The sequence below is a fragment of the Spermophilus citellus genome (assembly GCF_964194105.1).
Source record: "Spermophilus citellus genome assembly, chromosome: 6".
Classification (NCBI taxonomy): Eukaryota; Metazoa; Chordata; class Mammalia; order Rodentia; family Sciuridae; genus Spermophilus; species Spermophilus citellus.
Genome location: NC_138187.1, coordinates 21,906,760 through 21,926,098, shown reverse-complemented (window position 1 = coordinate 21,926,098; position 19,339 = coordinate 21,906,760). Strand labels below are relative to the sequence as shown.

At 49.6% G+C, this 19,339-nt stretch overlaps 2 protein-coding genes across 5 annotated transcripts; one reads left to right on the top strand and one right to left on the bottom strand.

Moving 5' to 3' along the window:
* Nucleotides 1-1,996: 1,996 nt before the first annotated feature.
* Nucleotides 1,997-14,957, bottom strand: RNF40 (ring finger protein 40). 4 transcript variants are annotated; one of them, XM_081298939.1, is made up of 20 exons: nucleotides 14,831-14,957; nucleotides 14,522-14,720; nucleotides 13,917-14,084; nucleotides 13,640-13,781; nucleotides 12,123-12,329; nucleotides 11,473-11,594; nucleotides 11,204-11,350; nucleotides 11,034-11,108; nucleotides 10,254-10,373; nucleotides 9,979-10,158; nucleotides 9,678-9,813; nucleotides 8,717-8,838; nucleotides 8,202-8,629; nucleotides 8,003-8,120; nucleotides 7,745-7,894; nucleotides 7,322-7,534; nucleotides 7,108-7,233; nucleotides 5,453-5,593; nucleotides 5,242-5,343; nucleotides 1,997-3,210 (listed from the first exon to the last, which is right to left on the bottom strand). In XM_081298939.1, the coding sequence occupies exons 2-20, from the start codon at nucleotides 14,651-14,653 to the stop codon at nucleotides 3,034-3,036; spliced, it is 3,006 nt and encodes a 1,001-aa protein (XP_081155065.1). In that variant the 5' UTR covers nucleotides 14,654-14,720; nucleotides 14,831-14,957; the 3' UTR covers nucleotides 1,997-3,033. The 4 variants fall into 4 exon arrangements, with proteins under 4 accessions (XP_081155065.1, XP_081155064.1, XP_081155063.1 ...); XM_081298938.1 differs by having other exon boundaries at nucleotides 14,827-14,951; XM_081298937.1 differs by having other exon boundaries at nucleotides 14,791-14,878.
* Nucleotides 14,958-14,990: 33 nt separating this feature from the next.
* CFAP119 (cilia and flagella associated protein 119) lies at nucleotides 14,991-19,271 on the top strand. Its single transcript, XM_081298949.1, has 9 exons — nucleotides 14,991-15,614; nucleotides 15,949-15,980; nucleotides 16,628-16,693; nucleotides 16,825-16,994; nucleotides 17,587-17,657; nucleotides 17,844-17,960; nucleotides 18,055-18,115; nucleotides 18,202-18,285; nucleotides 19,076-19,271. The coding sequence occupies exons 1-9, from the start codon at nucleotides 15,408-15,410 to the stop codon at nucleotides 19,252-19,254; spliced, it is 987 nt and encodes a 328-aa protein (XP_081155075.1). The 5' UTR covers nucleotides 14,991-15,407; the 3' UTR covers nucleotides 19,255-19,271.
* The last annotated feature ends 68 nt before the right edge of the window (nucleotides 19,272-19,339 follow it).

The window sequence follows — 19,339 nt, the reverse complement described above, 5'->3', positions numbered from 1 at the left end:
TGGGATGGGCAATAGAGGGCACACACAGTTGAGTATGAACTTAAAGCAGAGTGAGAATTAAGGAACACAAAATTAGAGAGCAGAGGCCACAGTGGAGTACTTGAGATGACTAGGGAAGGTGGGCTAGTGGGATATTGAGAATGACATGATCCCTCCCACCAAATAAACAATGGTTATTTTCAGGCTCAGGAACAAAATTTGGTGGTCTTAATAGCTCTACTGTAGTCATGGCCATGGATAAATACACTTAGGGAGAGTAGCAAAGCAGAAATGAGAGTCTAGGTTAGGGGTGGAGAAAGAGGACCAACAGAAGACTATGAGTAGGAGGAAACTCAGGCAAGTGCAGTGTCACAAGCCCCAAGGGAACCTCTGGGAGTGGTCCATTTTAAATGCTCTACTGGCCAATTGCAGGTAGTAGCCCTAGTCCATCACTGATGCCATCTGTTCACTCAGGAAAGAACAGCCAAAGTCAGGGTTGGCCAAAGACGAGTTCTGGCCTTCCCATCCCTAGGTACCACAGTCACTTAGACTAGGGGAGCTACTGCCGGTAGTAAGCTGGTCAAGTCTCGGGATAGAAAGGCCAGACTAGTCATTCAGACAGACCCTGCCGGCACCTTGCACGCTCATGATAAATTATGGCTTGAGAGTTTCTGCCACCGCCATCAATGCGTTCTCCTCACAGTGAGATGCTAGGATCTTTAATCCATTCCCTTTGGTTTGAACTTGAGAAAGTGCTTTGAGTTCTACTTTACTATTTAGGTATGAAGTCTCTCAAAATTTTTAGCACTTCCTTCCAATATGGAGACTAGCTTTTAGGGAAAATATCTAGAGATAATATTTAGTTACTTGATTTTACTTAAGGCGCCCACGCGGAGGTGACTCCTGAGAGGATCGTGCTCGAAAAAGACAGGCTGGTCTCCACCTGCGCCCAGACAACAGGCTCCTCTCCGATGCTGGTCCTCTCCTCCAGCGCAGATGCCCGCATCTCTATGATGTAATACCCTGAGCCCGCCATCCCCGCCCCGCCCCACTGCACACCGGCCTGGGCCTGGGACACTTCCTCGGCGGCCCGATGTCATCGCCAGCCGCGGCCCGTGCCTCAGCGAGTATGCCCATCGCTACCAGCCCCACACCCGAAATCTTCGTAGCCCGCATGTCCGTCTCCAGTCCGATTTGGTCCGGCCGCTGTGGCCCCCCCGAAACTCTAAGCCCCAGGTGGACTCCGAAAGCCGACAAGGGCGCGAATCCCCGCGAAGGCGCGCTGGCTGGCAAGGCTGCGGGGTCCCGAGAAGGTGAAACCGCAACCATAGCCACGGCTGGGACTGCTACTCTGGAACCAACCCCAAATCCACTCAGCACCGGCCTTGGCTCCAGACCTGTAAGGGCCCCGCCCGAGAGGCAGACAGCGAGCTGAACCCAGAAACAATGCTGGGTAACCCAGAGGAGTGGGTCAGCGGCGCAAGCAGGTCGCAATGAAGGAAGTCACCCTGCTGATGTGTCCCGATCTGTGCGTCCATAGGGGAGGGACGGGTGAAGCCGTGGAGGGACAGCCAGCAGATTTGGGTTCATGTTCAACCTTTGGGCGGAACAACCCGGTTCTCTCCTTGCATTTAGGAGAATATTCTTGTTAGGTAAGAACATGGGACTTCATTTCCCAAGATGCAGCTCGAGACCTCCCAGCATCCCAATGGCCAATGACTGCCGGAGGCGGGACCAGTACGGACCTCAAAGGACCGGCAGCCTCCCAATGAGAGCAGTATCTGATCAGTTGACTGGAGTAACCTAGAGCTGTGCCCCGCCAAGGCACAGTTGGGATCCCTGGCTGCTGTTATGCATAACAGCCTTCGGGGTGGGCAGAAATGGGCTCTCATATAAGCGCTGCCCTTCCCTCCCCAGGTCAAAGCAAGTCAGGGAGATGCCCAATAAGTAGCAGCTAAAAATGGACTACATTTGGGGCAAGAGGTCTGGCTACTGACTGTAGGCCGAGGGCTGGACGTTTATTCATAACAAGTAACAGCCTATATAAGATATCTCTAGAGCAGAGGCTGCAACCAAATAGGTCTCTGCACCTGTCAGCAGCTTCACCTCCCAGGCCCCTCCGGGTGCTGTCACAGCTCACAGAGTGTACCTGGGCAGACAGTATGGATGCATCCTGTATACAGGGTGTCACAGAGTGTTTTGGGCAAAGCTTTTCTACCTGGAATGATTGGAAGTTGGCCCAGTGGCTGGGGCTGGTCTATTCCTTCCCCTCTGGGAAGTTTCAACTCCATTGCATTTAAGGCCACCAGGATGAAAGCACAGTTAGAGCCAAGGACCAAGTGGACCATGGGATGGATGCCTGGGGTCGGGGTAAGTGGGCTGGGAGACAAGTAGAGATTGGGAAGGGCTTGATTAGAATAGAAATTGATGATCTTGGTTCAGCACTCCCAAGATGAGGGTAGTGACTGCAGCAACTGTAGAGCTTCCCAGAGGAAGAGGGTAGTTGCCCAGGGGTAGCTTCAGCCTGTGGCACAAGAGCCAGACCAGTATCCAGAGAACTCCACAGGAAGGACAAAAGCCCTGCCCAGGCTAGGGGTTGATAGGTGAAGAGTCTCCCTGGGGCCTATGACCTAGTCTCAAGCAAGGGGCTGAGGATTGACCCATCTCTGGTCCTTATTGTGGGTGTGTAGGTAGACAGTGAGCCTCCTCTTGGTGGGTGGTCAAAGCCTGGGGAACATCCCCCTTTGGGTTAGGATGAGTCCATGGAGAAGCAGGAACAGGGTTAGGGCCAGCTTCTGGGAAGCTCAGTTGAGTGTTCTGAGCCTCATGGGAGCACCCCCTAGGCTACAGGTCAGACCTTCAGGAGAAGACGGAACTGAGCCTAGTTGATCCCACTCCCATAGCATGCACCAGGACCCTAAACCAACTAGGTGGGCAGGGGCTGGGCCCATGGGGTCTGGAATGAAGGGCGGGGCCACTGCACCTGGGTGGGGAAGGGCTGGGGGCACAGCCCCAAGGGTCCACGGGTGTTCCAAAGTCCCCTGAGATTCAGGTTCAGCTGATGTAGACACGGTGGAAGTCATGGGCACCAAAAGCTGCGTTGCACTTGGGGCACTTCCTCTGGCGGGCCTCATAGCGGCCCCGCACGCACTCGAAGCAGAAAACGTGGAAGCACTTGGTAAGGACTGCATCCTTCTTGCGGGTGTTACAGCAGGGACAGGTCAACCGCGCCTGGACCAGGCAAAGTCATCAGCTTTGGAATAACTGCTGATGCCCAGACCCTAAACTGACAGCAGGAAGTGGTTCATAGTAGGAATTGGTTCAGGCTAAGCCCAAACAGCAGATGAATATAATCCTCACTAAAACCTTGGAAGTGGAATGAGTACTCTATGAATGCAGAAACTGAGGCTCAGAAGCCAACATCTCAAAACTAAAGTAGCAGAGTCTGGATTCTCCCAAGGACAAGGATCCAAAGCCCCAGCCTGGCCTCTTCCACCTGGGCTTCTCTTGTCCTACTGGCTTCCTCTGACAAAATCCCAATCCTGTCTACCTTCTCTTCAACTGTACCTACTGTCACATCCGGGCATGGCAGTGCCACTAGAAATGTGCTATCTCTGCCTCAAATGGGCCTAGCACTGGTGCAACCCAGAGATGCTGCTGTGGGTTTTCTCTCAGCCTGAGACCTCCTATCTGCCACTAGGAGGGTCTCACCTTCAACTCCAGACAAGAATTGCCCTGACTCAGCCTTGCCAGCACTCTTGGAATACCAGCAGGCAGCCTCAAATTTCTCAGCCATCAGCCCTGAACAGGTTCCCAAGTCTACATCAGCTATCCCTACCCCTTCAAGATCCAAATGTAAGAGTTGTCTGTTTTTGATTCACCCCTACACTCTAACTCTAGTAGCTCTACTCTCACCCTTGCCCCAAAATTCTTCCCTCCCAGATCACCAAGTCCCAGTGGCATTTCTCATGGCTTGGTTCATCCATCAACTCCCCATCACTTTCCTTCCTCCCAACATTCAGGCTTTCTCATCTGCCCATCACTTAAGCTTCCAGGTTCCTGAGAATGACTCTTTTCTCTACTTATGCCACAAATCCTTACTGAGTGACCACAATCCTATGTGACCCACACATGACTAGTTTCTCAAATCAAGAGTCTTCCCAGTATTTCCCTTTCTCAGACACTATGCATTCTATCTATCCCTGCATCCAAACAATTCTATTCCCTAAATATCTCCTGAACCCATCTATAGTAAACAATACCTTAAGCTAGCTAGATAGAAGTTCTTGCCTCAGTGACTGCCATAACCTAACAATCTTGGTGCCTCTAGCCTTTACCTCTTCCAGTTCAAATCCAACAGCAAATCTGACCATGTCACTCTCCTGTTTAAAACCCTTTTATGGGGGCTGGGGTTGTGGCTCAGCAGTAGAGTGCTTGCCTAGCATGTGCAAGTGCTGGGTTCTATTCTCAGCACCACATAAAAAATAAGAATAAAGGTATTGTGTCCAACTATAACTAAAACAAAATATTAAAAATAAAAAAAAAAAAACTTTTATGGGGCTGGGGGTGTAGTTCAGAGGCAGTGTATATTTTAAAGGCCCTGCAAAAGGCTGTGGTTTCCATCCCTAGCACTCCCCACCCCTTGCCAAAAAAACCCCTTCAATGTCTCTACACTATCTTCATGTAGGCCAAGCTGCTCACCCCAACTCCCACATCCTTTGGGATCGGCCCCTGCCTAACCTCTCCATTCTCTTTCCTCCAACCACACTGGCTAGCTCTGTCTGTCCAACACACCTCTCTCATCTGGAGGCTTCCACATTTGCCTTTGCTTTTGCCTGAGCCCTTTTATCCCTAACCCTCCATAATTAACTCACTCTTCAGGTCTTCCTTGGGTGACATCCCTTCCAGGAAGTCCACTGACCTCCAGGACCTTCAAGGGCTTCCCTAGAGTTCCCATGGCCCCTCTGGCTTCTGTCATCACATTACTCATCACTGGGCCAAAAGGAATAATTGTCCCCAAAGGTCAATCTCAAGAGGTCTAAACCCTACCATCCCCCACCTCCTTAGGCACTGTACCTGGCACATGGCATGTGTCCAACAAATACTCATGCCAACTGTCTGACTTCATAATCAGTGGACAGTTTTGTTTTGTTGCCATCCTACCTCATTTCTAGGGTCCCCAGACTACTCACTACAACTATCTCCAACCCCTCATGTAAAATTCCTGAGTTGAAGGGGCACAAGTCAGCCCCACAGCCGCACCTTGTACTCCTTGATCTCCTCCTGAAGGATTTCATCAGCATCTGCATACACCTCCACCTTCCTCTGTTTTTCTAGCTTGCGTCGCAGCCGTGAGATGTCCTCCTGGAGCAGCAGAGAGGCTAGGCTAAGGGAAAGGGTCTTCACCCTTGAACTGTGTGCTTCATAGTCCAACTGGGGACCCTTGCCCACCCGCCTTCTCCAAGGCACACACCTGAGCCCTCTTGAGGTTGAAGCTCTCTTTCTCGCGAGCAGCCCTGCTCTCTGCAAGGCATGGCTGGATCTCTCTCAGCCGAGTCTGCACATGCTCCAGCTGCACCTTTAGGTCCTCAGCCAGCTGGGCCGCTTCCACAGCCTTAAGTGGGTGGGAAAGGAAGGAGAGACCTTTTGCATGAGCCTAGGGAGTTGTGTTCCACCAATATTTGTGTCAAACATTTCAGTGATATCTGCACTGGAGTTGGTCCCAATTCCTGACCCTCAGCCTCACCTCCTCCTCTCCCTCTCATTCCCAACATTGTTCCTCACCTACAAAATGCTCTCTCTGTTCTCTGAGCCCTCACCAGGCTCTTCAGTTTCCCTGAACTCCCCTCAACACACAAGCAACTCCTTCAGGACTCAGTTCCGAATGTCACCTTTTGTGGGGGTTCCCTGCTATTCTTTCACACCACCTGAGTTTCCTTCATAAAACTTAGTGTGCTCTGAACTGGCACTATTTTATTGTTTACTGGCTTGCTATCTACCCCTCATTAGTTCCAGCCTTGACTGAGACTGAATGGCAGGGCTCGTTCCCAGTCTCTGCAGTGGTCAGCACAAGACAACAGAGGCATTAAAAAAAAAAAAAACCTTTTTATGAAAGGAATTAACTAGAAAAGAAGGTAAAGCAATAGGGAAAACAGGATGAAAATCAATGTTACAGGGCTGGTATATAGCTCAGTTGGTAGAGTGTTTGCCTTGCATGCACAAGGCCCTGGGTTCAATCCCCAGGGTAAGGGAAAAGGTCACACGAAAGATTAATAAATAAATAATTTTTAAAAAATCAATGTTACACCTTTAGTATAAACTAGATGGTTCTTATGTTTAATAAAACTAGATCACCATCCCTGGGCTGGGTATGTAGCTCAGTGGTAGAGTGCTTGCTTAGCAGGTGCAAGGCCCCAGGGGTTCAATTCCTAGCTGTGCAAACAACAACAACAACAACAACAACAAAAACCACCATCCCCAATTGACAAGTTATCCAGTGAGTGATTATGTGGATCATGAAGCCAAGACCTGGATCCCAACCCCAGCTCCCCTCTTTTTTCTTTTAAATTTTTTTTAGTTGTAGATGGTTTCTACACTTTTATTTATTTTTATGTGGTTCTGAGGATTGAACCCAGTGCCTCATTTGTTCTAAGCAGGTGCTTTACCACTAAGCCATAACCCCAGCCCTTCTACTTTCTTAAGTAAGTCAATTTAACCTCCTGAACCTCAGATTCAGGGGGATGGGGATGATAACAAAAACCATTCTGGGGGGCTGGGGATGTGGCTCAAGCGGTAGCGCGCTCGCCTGGCATGCGTGCAGCCTGGGTTCAATCCTCAGCACCACATACAAACAAAGATGTTGTGTCCGCCGAGAACTAAAAAATAATAAATATTAAAAAAAAAAAAAAAAAAAAAAACCATTCTGGTAGGTTTTGTGACTGAAATGTGACCACACATCAAGCACAGGATCTGGCACACAGTAAATCTTTGGATACTTGTGAGCTATCCCTATGGGAAGAGACAGAGCCAAGGAATTTGCCCCAGGCCACCTGCATCAGATTCTCTAAGCAAAATCAGGGATGATGGGGGCCAGAGGCCTCGGTAGACTCCCTACAGGCCCAGCCTCACCTTTCTCTTGTTGAGCTCTAGGGCCTGGCTACGCAGAGTCAGCTCCTTCTCCACACCCCCTAGGCTGCCCTGTAAAGCCCGCTCTTTTTCCTCCAGTTTCTGCACAGTCAGCAGCTGGGCATCAACCTGAAGTGGGGGGGGGGAGGTGGATTAAGTGCTAGGAGCCCTGCTTCTCGGGCTCCACCCTGCAGGCTCCACTCTGGGCCAGCCATACCTGGGACTTGAGGCCAAGAACCTGCTCGCCCAGCTCATCCTTCTCCTCCCGAAGCAGCTTGTGAATCTGGTTGGCCTTGATCCGCTCTGACATCAGCTTAAAGTTGGCATCATCCTTTTCCCGCAATTGCTGTAGCAGTCGCCCGTTCTGCTCCTGCATGTCCTCAAAAGCCTGACCTGTCACATCCATCTCTGACAGCAGAGCCTCTTCCTCCTGTAGCCAGTGGGTAGGGACAAGATGGAAAGTGCTAGGTGGACAGATGGCCTTGGCGGGTGGGGGGGGGTGGAGAATCACAAGAAAACATGCCAAGCCGAGAATCACAGTGGACCCATGCCATCAAGGTGTCACATCAGCTAGAGGCATCCAACAAAGGGCTAAGAGAACCCCAGTATCAGAAGCAAGGGGACCCAAAGGGGCTTATACCTGTTTGGTGGCACCCAATTTGCGCTGTAGGTGTTCGATCTGTTCCTCAGCCTGCCGAATGCGCCTTAGGGCGTCCTCATCTGCAATCTTCTTGCTCTCCCTTCGATCCCTTTCTTCCAGTTCCCGAATGCGGCTCCGTAGCTCATCAACCTACAGCCACAGAAGGGAGCTGTCACTGCTTTCTGCTGATCTACATCTCTGGTCACCAGCCTCTGGGCTAGCCTCCCTGCATGCCCCACAAGCCCTACCTGCCCTCACCTCAGCCTTGGCCTTGCGTTCAGCTGCCATAAGCTGCACCTTATCCCGCTGCTCCTTGGGTGCCGACTTGTACATGTCTAGCAGCAGCTTCATCTCCTTCTGGCTTTCCTGGGCCTTCCTGGGGAAGGATGTAGGAGGAAGGCTTGGTAAGTAGGGCTTTAGGTCACTGGGATAAAAGGAGAGAGCAATAGGGCCTCACTTGAGCTCTGCTCGGAGACCCTTCAGCAGCTCTGACTCCTTCCTCTTGACTTCTTCCATCTTGGCCTTTTCTCGATCCACCCTTGAGAGACCTGAGGCTACAGGTGGTGGTCCTAGGCCAGACCCTTCCCGTTCCCGAAGTTCCCGCTTGGGCCTGGCTTCAGGTTCTCGGCCCCGGGAGGAGGGGCCCTGGGCCCCTGGGGTTAGGGCCTGTGCATCCTCTTCGGAGGGGACCAGCTCCTCCTTCTTCACTGAGGAGGTAGTAGTGGTGGCACCAGAGACTGACGTCATCTCCTTTCTGCTATCAGGGGTACCAACAGGACCTGGCCCACCCTCTTCTTTCCCTAGGGTTGGGGCACTGAGGCCAGAGTCCTCTGGATGGCCCAGGTTGGGGATGGAGTGGGTTGAGCCACTAGCCTGGGCCCGGAGCTGCCAAGACAGAGAGGAAGAGGAATGAGGTGAGCCAATGCTTACTGGGGTCCAGCCAAAGCTTTTCCCAGGCAGTCCCTTCCTCACCTTGCCAATCTCAGCCTGTACTTCCCGAAGCTTCCGCTTATATCGCTGGGCATCCCCTTTTAGTTGGTGATTGTGATTTTGGAGACTGCTAATCAGGTGACGCATCTCACGATTAATGGGCCCTGGGGGAGGGTTGGGAAAGTAAGGGTGTTGGAGTGGTCCCTATATTACCCTAACCCTTCAGTGGGAAAAGAAGCTGACCCAGAACCAATACTCCTGCTGTGCAGGAGGGGAAACTGAGGCCTAGAGTGTGACTTCCACCTAAGTAACTAATGTAGACTTGATTTTTTTTTTAAATACCTCCATATTTCCCTGTATGGAACAGACATCTAACACTCACTAGATACTCACTAGATACTTATACAAATGTCCTCCTAGGTGACATCTGCTTGATATCCCCACTGCAAGCTGTATGCACTTTCTCCTGATCCCCACTGCAAGCTGTATGCACTTTCTCCTGATCCCCACTCCAAGCTGTATGCCTTTTCTCCTGATATTTCCTATCTCCCTTTCCTGCTTCACTTTTCTTGGTATCTTCATCACTATTTGATATACACACTTTATCCCTTCCCTATCATCTGTCTCCCCATTACTGCAACACTATTCCAAAATGGCAGCAATTCTTTGTACCTCATTCACTATCAACCCCAAAACCTAGAACACAGCCTGGTTTACAGGTGGTATTCTATAAATGTCTATAAAATAAATTTCTGATAGACACACCAGAAGATCAGAGAAATAGATGGAGCCCATAGTTCACGTTCTTGCTCTGTCAGCCACCTCAACTGAATGCAACCCTCACCATGCCTAAGAACCAGGTAGTATAGTCCTTTTTCCCAGAGGGAAATGAGTTTCTACAAAAAGAAATAGCTCTGCTTCCTGTATCTGAATGGCAGCAGCCCCAGCAGGACCCAGCACCCCAGATAAGGCCCCCCCCCCTCCACCCAATCCCACCACATACCCGCCTGCTCATTGGCTGCCAGGTTCTGTTCAAACTCGATGCGCAACATCTCGTACTCCTTCCGAACCTGGGCCAAGGTGTCTTCCAGCTGAATAACCTCTGTGCGCAGCTTCTTCTGCAGTCCCAGCTCATCACTCTGTAGATTGAGGTGTAAAGACCCATAGAATCCCTCAGTCCCACCTTAGGCCTTGGTGCCTTAGAAAGGATTTTTTTCCAAGGGACCCTTGGAAGGTACATAGGGCTTCAGAAACCCAGGAATGTCTCAACATTATGGACTTGGCCCTCACTCTAAACGCCATACCTCCATATGCTCAATGTGTCTCAAGTGGGAGTTCTTGGTGGCCAGCAGCATCCCCCGGGCCTCGTCCAGCTGGGTCTTCACTTGTAGAGACTCGTTATAAAGTAGTGAGAACTGGGCCTGCAGCATGCGGTACTCCCCTGTCTCCCGTACCACCTCCTCAGGAAGGCTCCGAAGGGCCACCTAGGAGAAGGGATGCCCCAAATGGCAATCAATAGGCTTAGGGTTCAGTTCCTATCTTGCAGGCCCAGGCCCTCTCAGCCCCAACCACAGCCCACCTTGAGGCGTTCATTGGTCCTCACAGCACCCTGAAGTTCCATCTGCAGCTTCTCCAACTCTGCCATGCGGCTATTGGCCAATTCTTGGTTTTCCTCCAATTCTGCATTCAACATCTCAAACTAAGGAGTGGGAGGGACTGTGGTAGGCAGGGCCATGACAGGCAGCATGTTCCTCTCACCCAAAACAACAAACTCTACCCAAGCCACCCTGTGCAGCACGCTGATGGGACTCTGAAGCCTAAACCAAGGGCTTTCCCAAGATCTCCCACTTGTGGGCTGGGGCTGGGGCTCAGTGGCAGAGCACTTGCTTAGCAAGTGTGGGGTTTCAATACTGCATGGAGTACTGAACATTGGGAGCTAAAGTTCTTAACTGACAGGGAGTCAAGGAAGCATTCCCAGAAGACCTGAAAAGCCAGCTGAAGCAAAAGGCAAATAGCACAGTGACCCCAGAATGCTAAGGGACTCTATATAACCCCATTTATTTCTTTCTGTGCTTTTCCTTTGTGGTACTTGATAACCAACTGATGTACTATTTCATTAATTTGTATACTCCCCAGCTATAACCTAAGCTCCAAGGAAGTATTGATATTTTTTCTTTCCAATCTACCTAGTACTTAGCACTTAGTTCTCTGTAATTATTTACTAAATAAGTAGATAAATGAGTGAAAGAAAGAGCTCCAAGAGTGACAGGGAAGGGGCTATGAGGTAGACATTTGCCTTTGGTCCTGAGGGAAATTTTAAGGGAGGGACAGAGGGACTGGGAAGAATGATGTTGCTCACCTTCTGCATGCTGAGTGTGATCTGGCCCCCTTGGAAGCCTGAGGAGCTCCCAGACACATAATAGCCAGAGTTGAGCTGCAGAGAGGAGACAGGTGATAGATATGAAGGGCAGAAGCCAGGGTCCCAAGTACCCGAGCCTGGTTCCATCTTCCCCAGCACTTCAGCCTCACCTGCTCCAATGCCTCTGCCAGGTGCTTATTGAGCTTTTGCTCCCGCTTACGTAGCTTCTCAATGTCCCACTGTAAGTCTTCCACTGTCGTCTCCATCTCTAGCACCTTAGTCTCTGCTGATGTCACTTTATCCTGGAGCTCAGAATACTGGGGCAATGGATGGGACAGATGCTTGGATAAAGGGACTTGGAAGCCCGAGATCTTTGGGTGCCCATCTAACCCAAACCCTGCCCTGGTTCTACTTCCCCCACCAAAAGCCTGATTCCCACCTCCAGTGAGATGCGGTGATGCTTCTCCTGCAGCTGAGTGGCTAAGTCCTGTAGCCGCCGGTTCTCACGGCCTAGCTCCCGGGTGCGTGCTCGAGTGGCCTCACCAGGGGGCTCACTGTCCCCTGGGAAGGCAGGATCCAGGTAAGAATCAAGCTCCAAGGGCAACAGGTTAAAGTACTAACTCATTCTGGAGTCTGATATGTGCCCAGAGTGATCCACCAGTGACTTGCCAGCTTCTCATGGCAAAACCAGGAGATTTTATCCCCACTGTACAAAGGAGGAAACTAGCTCAGAGAGGGGAGCCATTTTCCCAGAAAGGCCTCACTATCGAAGCAGAACTAAGGCTGAGAGAAACCAGCCAACCTACAAAGCCTAAGCACTTATTGCTCTGCCTTGTGGATCAATAGCTATCACTGAAATTTATACAAAGTGCTCTAGATAGGTCTCTAGCTGGAAGATGGTGGCACTATTAGCATCAACAACTCTTCCATCCAGGAATCAAACAGAATCTCCATCTACAGACTATTTCCCCCCAAATCATGGCTGATTTATTCCTTGGGGGAATTCTGGGCTTAATGCATTAATGAGTTAGGGGATGGGGAGACCATAAAGATGTAGGCAGAGACAGACACTTCTAGGGTAGGACTAACCTCGGCTGTATACTCGCTGACACAGTTCCTCCACACGGCGCTGCAGGCGATCTGAGGCCTCTACGACCCGGGACACGGCTGCCTTAGAGAACTCCATTCGGCCCTGAAGTTGTAGCTCCACTTCCTCACTGCTGCTGGCACCTAGTGCCACCACAAAAGCCAAAGCTGGCTCACTGAGAGGGGGTCGCAGCTGCATTGGCAGGGGCTCTGGGAAGGATGGACAGATCCTCATCAGAATAATAACAGCAGGGCTGGGGATGTGGCTCAAGCGGTAGCGCGCTCGCCTGGCATGCGTGTGGCCCGGGTTCGATCCTCAGCACCACATACCAACAAAGATGTTGTGTCCGCCGAAAACTAAAAAATAAATATTGAAATCTCTCTCTCTCTCTCCCCTCTCTCTTAAAAAAAAAAAAATGCTAAAAAAAAAAAAAAAAAGAATAATAACAGCAGCAATGACTACTAATCTGTACCAAGTTATAGACTGAGCCCTTCAATATGTCATGACTCACTCAATTAACACAATTAGTAGTTATCTTATTATCCCCAACTTGACAGTAAGACAACTGAAGTTTAAAAAGTTAATGTAGGGCTGGGGATGAGGCTCAAGCTGTAGCGCGCTCGCCTGGCATGCGTGCGGCCCGGGTTCGATCCTCAGCACCACATACCAACAAAGATGTGTCCGCCAACTAAAAAATAAATATTAAAAATTCTCTCTCTCTCTCTCTCTTAAAAAAAAAAAAAAAAGTTAATGTAGTTTCCTCAAGGCTACAGAGCTACCAAATTACTTCCTCAGGGAAGTCATCTACCTTCCCAGTCTAAAGCAGGACTACACATATGTGTGTACATATACTTATTCTCTTTCAGGGACCTCAATAATTTTTTAAAAAATATTTAATTTTTAGGGACTGGGATTGTGGCTCAGAGGTACAGCACTGGCCTAGCATGGGTGAAGCATGGGTTCCATCCTCAGCACAACATAAAAATAAAATAAAGATACTGTGTCCACCTATAACTAACAACCAAATATTTAAAAAAATAATAAAGTTTAGTTGTAATTAGACACAATGTCTTTATTTTATTTATTTATTTATTTTTACATAGTGCTGAGGATCGGACCCCAGGGCCTCGCATGTGCAGGCGAGGCACTCTACCATTGAGCCACAACTCCAGCCCTCCCCAATAGTTTTTACTTATTACTTTTAGTAATTTCCTCCACAACAATAGGAACAGTATTTATTTCTGCTTGTCTCTGATTCCTTCTAATCCAAAACAGCATTAAGTACTTAGTTAACACTCAGTGCTTTTTGGACTTGATGAATATCAACACTGGCACTATAAACCACATCAAATTACAGTCTTTGTTCTCACCCATGGCAATGTTCTGCCCAAACATAAAAAACGATTTCTTGGGGGAGATGGATGGGGTGGGAAATTTAAGAACCCCAAATCAAAGTCTCCCACTCTCCAGAACATTTCCCAAAAGTTAAGCTCCACAGATCCTAGGGCTCTGGTCCTACCTCTCAGCTCTGATGTTCCTGGCTCTGTGAGAGGAATCACATCACGTGTTGGCCCCTCCTGAGTCCCAGGTGCCTCCATCCCTGCAGATGGCTCCCCCTGGCTCTCATGACATCGGAGAAGAGCTTCTACAATTTCATCCAGCTAAAGGGAGAAAGCACCAGAAATATTATAAATCCCTAGGTGCTTTCCAGCATGAAACTCTTTTCTCAGTAGGGTAATTTGAAAATTAGCAAAAGATGAATCAAGGCTAGATCTTAGAAAGCAGAAAGCACCCACCTGGGCCCAGTAGCGATTGACAATGAGGAGTGTGGCATCATCTGTGGCCTGTCGTTTCTCCAACTTTTCAATTCGTTCTCGAAGTTCATCTTCACAAGCTTGTCGCTGTTCCAAACGCTCTGCTAGTTTCTTGTTCTTGAACTGCAGAACCTTCAAGTCCATCTCCTCCTGCCAAGGGAAATAAAAGTGCCAAGGAGAGTGTCAAGCAAGGCTCAGAAACCATCACAGAAGCAGATAAGGAAAGCAACTGGAATGGATGGAAGGGTGGTATTCCCAAAATATCTGTGAACAAGACTTAAAAAGGTTCAGCTATTCCCAGAGAAAGCATCCTGGTTATGAGAAGGCTCAAGTTATGCGTCTTCCTCTCTCCCTAACTCTGAAGTTTTTTAAGAAATCACACGCTCTCGGGGGACCTGTTTTTGTAACTGCAAGGGGAAGGCAGATGTCGTGCTCTTGGTTTCCTACAAGAAAAAGTGTTTTATAACACTTTATAGTGAAGCTTTCTAAGCTTGGGGACCTGGCACTAAGATTCTTGACGGTTTGGGCGGACACCAGAGATAGGAGGGGTAGCTAAGTTCTGAAGACTAGGGCAAAAGAGCACAAACCGTGGAGGAGATGCCCCCAAGCCGAATGGGTTCGATAAGAGTAGTTGTGGTCTTCTCCTCGCGGCTCAGCTTCTTCTCTGGAGGCCCTGAGCCCCCGTCGCCGGCGGCGCGTTTGTTGCCGGGCCCAGACATAGCTGCGGCGGCGAGGAGCGGCGTAGGGTCCCCCGAGGGTCGCGGGAGAGGGCGGCACTTCGGTCACCTGAAGAAGACAGAGCAGAGATGTGGCAGCGGCCGATGTTCCACAGCCGCGAGCGGTCCCCTGCACACACCTGAAAGATCCCGCCCCCGCCAGCCCGGGCCTTCACCGACAGCAGGGTCAGCCTAGTATCGCCATCTTGGATTTCACCGGACGTCACTGGCCTTCCCACATAGGGCGCAGGCGCTAGAGACAACACCGGATGTGGCGAAGCGTCTTCATTTCCTGTTTTTCTCCGTCGCGCTTGTCCCGCCTCTCGGATCATTTGATTTTTTCCTGAACACCTCCTCTTTCTCTGGGTAATTGGCCAATAGACAGTTCCCATGGCAACTGACACCGAACTCCCACTTTCCTGTCCAGAGGACAGCGCAAGCCCTTCTATTAGGAACTTTCAAGGGGATAAACTGGGGGGAAATATCTTGCAACTTATCACGCATGCGCATTCTCCTCTCGCTGATTTGCGTGAGCCTGCACTTTCTACCTTTCTCTCACAAGCCTCTTAGCAACGGTCACCATGGAGACCCGGAAGACGCCTTTCTGGCCCAGCGGATTGGCTACACCGGCCTAGCTGCCGCGTACAGTGGCTGGAAAATCGCTAGAGGGTCAGACCTTGGCAGTCGCTGCTAGAGAATAGGTTGTTTCCGAAACCCAGGTCGGAGAGAGCTGGTGGTGACTCGAGACTCCGAAGAGATGACCAGCCTTAAGTCCAGCCAGTACCTGGGAGTGAAGGTGCAGTCGGAGCTTGAACAGCCCTCTGAACTGCGGCGGGAACTGGAGAAGGATCTCAGTTCAGCGGATGGATCGGCCATGATGGGAACAGGTGTGCGGACCGATTCAGCTACACTGGGCTCGGCCTCTATGGAAGCAGAAGATGATCCTGGAGCCAACTTGTTCCCGGTGAGGGTGGGACAAAGTGGTCCGCTCACGAATATGTATAAATGGTTTTCCCACGGGGCGTCACCCGTCATTACGTTCCCTAACGTTCGGGACGTTTCGCTTGATTCTTTGAGGAAGAGAGGTAGAGGATGTGTAGCCCAGATTGTTAATAATTTCACAATAGTACTTAGGACCTGCTTAAGTCCAGCCGTGACCACGTTGCTCTACATAGACCTAGAGATGAGAAGGCAAATTATAGCACGTTCTCAGCCCCGCTGGAGATTGACGGCGGACCAGGGACTAAGGGCCAGATACAACACAGCTCTTCCTTTCCCAATGCACTTTCTCTCCGCAGCCGCCGCTGCCCCAGCCCCGGATCTGCATGTGGTGAGTGAAAAGCCTTGGGGGAAAGTTACACTTTATACTTATATTGTTCCTTTAGTGTTTCCTAACCAGGACATTCCCATTTTAAAAAAATATTTTTTAGTTGCAGTTCGACACAATATCTTTATTTTTATGTGGTGCTGAGGATCAAACCCAGTGCCTTACACGTGCCAGGCCGGTGCTCTACAGTCCCAGCCCCAGAACATCCCCATTTTACAGATAAGGAGACTGAGGCTCACACATGCATTACTCAAGGTGTATATAAGCCACCTTTCCAGGTCCCCTAGTCCAAAAAAGACAGTGTGAGATGGGAGTCAAGAGTGAGGATGTAAAAGGAGTATCATAGCTTCCATGGAACATTGTACAAATGGGGCTACTGAAGATCACAGGGGCATTTAACCAAGATCATATGGCAAGGCAGTGGAAGAACAGAGACAAGAACTCATTGAGAGGATCATAAAAGTTCATGTAGGCCATATTCCTCATTTACAGATGGAGGAAACAAGGCCCACTGAGGTAAGTTACTTGCCAAAGGTTACAAAAGTTAGTCAAAGTGCCAAGCCTCAAACTCAGATCTCCTGAGCAATCAGCCCCATCATGAATCTAATATGTACCAATCATAAATACTGTTTCCCCTTTTCCTGTGATAGGAAATTCCTGGACATCCATTCCATGCACCGGCTGGAGAAGACTGACAACATTGAGGAGATGAGGGAGTATGGGACTGAGCAAGGAGGGGAAGAGCTCTTGGGGAGGAAGACATGAGGAATGGCTGGCTCCAAACATGGCGAGTGTAGGGTGGTGAAACAAGGCTTCTATTGTCACTCACTCCTTTCCTCTCCCTAAGAGTTCTGGCTGAGCTGTTGAAGATTGGCTGTCCTGAGCAGAACCTGCAGGATGCCATCACCCTGGACCTTTACTCACACGCGCTCATCTTCTGCCGCCAGCAGGGCTTCTCACTGGAGCAGACATCAGTGGCATGTGCCCTGCTCCAAGATCTTCACAAGGCCTGTGCTGGTGAGACAGCAGTGGCTACCAGAAGGTTTGAGCCCCAGGGAGAGGGGGAGACTGGCCTGGCACAATTGACTCTGGAAGCAGGAGTAGGGAGAGTACCACCTGGAATCTTGGTTTCTTCACTGATAGCAGTACCAGTACTAGCATACCAGTTATCATCTTTGAAATCCTGTTTCTTTGCCAGTAATTTAAAGACAGAGCACTAATGTTATGTGAGACTGAGAAATAATATATGCAAATAAATGCACAGTGTTCAATAAATGACTTCTGCATTTCCCCCCACACCCTTTTATTCCCCATCCTTATTCTGATTTCTTCAGAATATTTAATAACTGAAATTATTTATTTCTTGGATTATTGTATGTTACTTCCACTAGAATATAAGCTTCCTGATGGCAGGACCTTGTCTGTCTTATTCAGTGCCTACAACATCACATACTGAGGATTCAGTATTTGCTGTGTGAATTAAGGAAACGAACAAAGACTTAAACCTAGATCTGTCCACCTCTGAAGCTTGTGTTCCTTAAGTAGGCAGTGAACTGGAGGGATGGATAGCAGGAAGGGCCTCACTGCCATACCCTGCTTTCCCTACCAGCAACACCCTTGGGCAACGTGGAGGAATGCTACCGCTACTTTACCAGTGTTCTTTTCTGCCATGGAGTCAGGGTCAGTATCTGAGGGCAGAATATCATTGATCCCCAAGACAAGGTCTAGCCCAATTTTCTACCCTCTCTCCCACTATTACCCTCATCTTTCTCTAAAGACCTCAGTGGGCTCTCCCTGAACCTAGATAGCTTAAGGGCCTGGGCTTCTGGAGGCTGTCAGTGCTCTAACTCCCAGTCATCACCACAGCGTCCCCCATTCAGCATTGACCTCTTTAAGGAGGAACAGCTGCTGGCCCTGGCAGACTACGTGGTCAACACCTACTTCCGCCACTTCAAACTCTACAAATATGTGTTCACACCCCAGGTACTGTGATGTGGGTGGCAAGAAACTGCCCCTCATCTTCCCCTTTCTCTCAATGCAGGTGCCTTTTTCTTAGTCTTGTTCCTTCTCTTCCCAGGTACGGCTGGATCTATCTTTGACTTACATGGGGCTACAGCCACCCAAGCCCCGGCCAAAGGGTAAGATGGGTACCAAATAGGGCCAGGGCAGGGACGGGCCAAGCCCACTGCAGAGTCTAAGGCCTCTTCTTGCTTCTGGCTTGCAGAGAAAGAAGGCGAGGAGGCAGAGGAGCAGGCACTCACCCCACAGGAGGAACTGGAGATAATGGCCCAGCCAGAGCAAGAGCCATGTGAGCACCTGGAGGGTTTAGGGTGCCTTGTGATTCTGAATGAAGATTGTAGACCACATCAGGACTTCAGACTTCTAGTTTTAGTCATGGTCCACTTTCTAGAAGATTCCTTATGCAGTCCAAGTTGAATTAGTAAGAGCAAAACTGCTAGGGAAGGTGGGGGTGGCAAAAGAGGTAGCTCTAGAAAGATGATTAGAAAAACAATAATAGAAAGCAGAGCTTTAGCAATACTGTGTACCACCAAAGGATGTCTTGTTTTAAGACTTTTTCTGTATATTAACTCACGTAGTCTCTCTTGCGTAGGTGTCATTACTATCTACTTTTTTAGTTTTTCAGTACTGGGGATTAAACCCAGAACTCAAGGCTTTGTGCATGCTAGGCAAGTGCTCTACCCTTTTAATTTTATTTTATGACAGAATCTTATGTTGCTGAGGCTGGCCTCTAACTTGCAATTCTCCTGCCTCAGCCTCCTAAGTAGCTGAGACTACAGCCATGTGCCACTGTGCCCAGCAATATCTACATTTTACACAAGGAAACTGAGGCATGGAAAGGTCAACCTGCCTAAAGCTATGTAGCTACTAATTTGTATTCAGAATTTTAATCCAGAAAAGCCCAACATAGCTACTCTGCCCAACAGTCTATCCAAAAGGGCTGGTTGATATTTCCTAGACTGAAGTAAATAACATTGCCATCTGTATGGGGGGCACCATGGGGTTATGTTCACTCAGCCAGGGACACTCTGTCATTCTCAGAATGCATCTCTCCTGACCTGCCCCTTCCTTCTGTGCAGCCCAAGTCTGTGTCCTCCGAACCTACATCAAGACCCAACTTAATAAGGAGCTGGGGCAGCTCCAGCAGCTGGTGGAAGAGCGCCTCAAGGCCAGTGAGGAGAGGTTGAGCACCAAGTTGAGTGCTCTAGAGCGGCCTCACCAGCTACCTCCAAGCAAAAACAAGAACAAGACTAAGTGATCTCCAACATTTTCCCCAATAAAAGCCTGGGCCAGAGTGCCCCGTCCTGGGCCACCATCCTGAGCGCCTTCTGGGCTGAAGCCAG

Bases quoted from the DNA above. Each gene is read 5' to 3' on its own strand.
- RNF40 (XM_081298939.1), bottom strand. From the start codon at position 14,653: ATGTCTGGGCCCGGCAACAAACGCGCCGCCGGCGACGGGGGCTCAGGG. The intron at 11,109-11,203 runs GTGAGGCTGAAG...TCCTCTCTGCAG, and splicing joins TGGCAGAGGCATTGGAGCAG to CTCAACTCTGGCTATTATGT. The intron at 8,839-9,677 runs GTATGTGGTGGG...ACCCTCCCCCAG, and splicing joins GGCAGCCAATGAGCAGGCGG to GGCCCATTAATCGTGAGATG.
- CFAP119 (XM_081298949.1), top strand. From the start codon at position 15,408: ATGACCAGCCTTAAGTCCAGCCAGTACCTGGGAGTGAAGGTGCAGTCG. The intron at 16,694-16,824 runs GTATGGGACTGA...CCTCTCCCTAAG, and splicing joins AACATTGAGGAGATGAGGGA to AGTTCTGGCTGAGCTGTTGA. The intron at 16,995-17,586 runs GTGAGACAGCAG...TTTCCCTACCAG, and splicing joins TCTTCACAAGGCCTGTGCTG to CAACACCCTTGGGCAACGTG.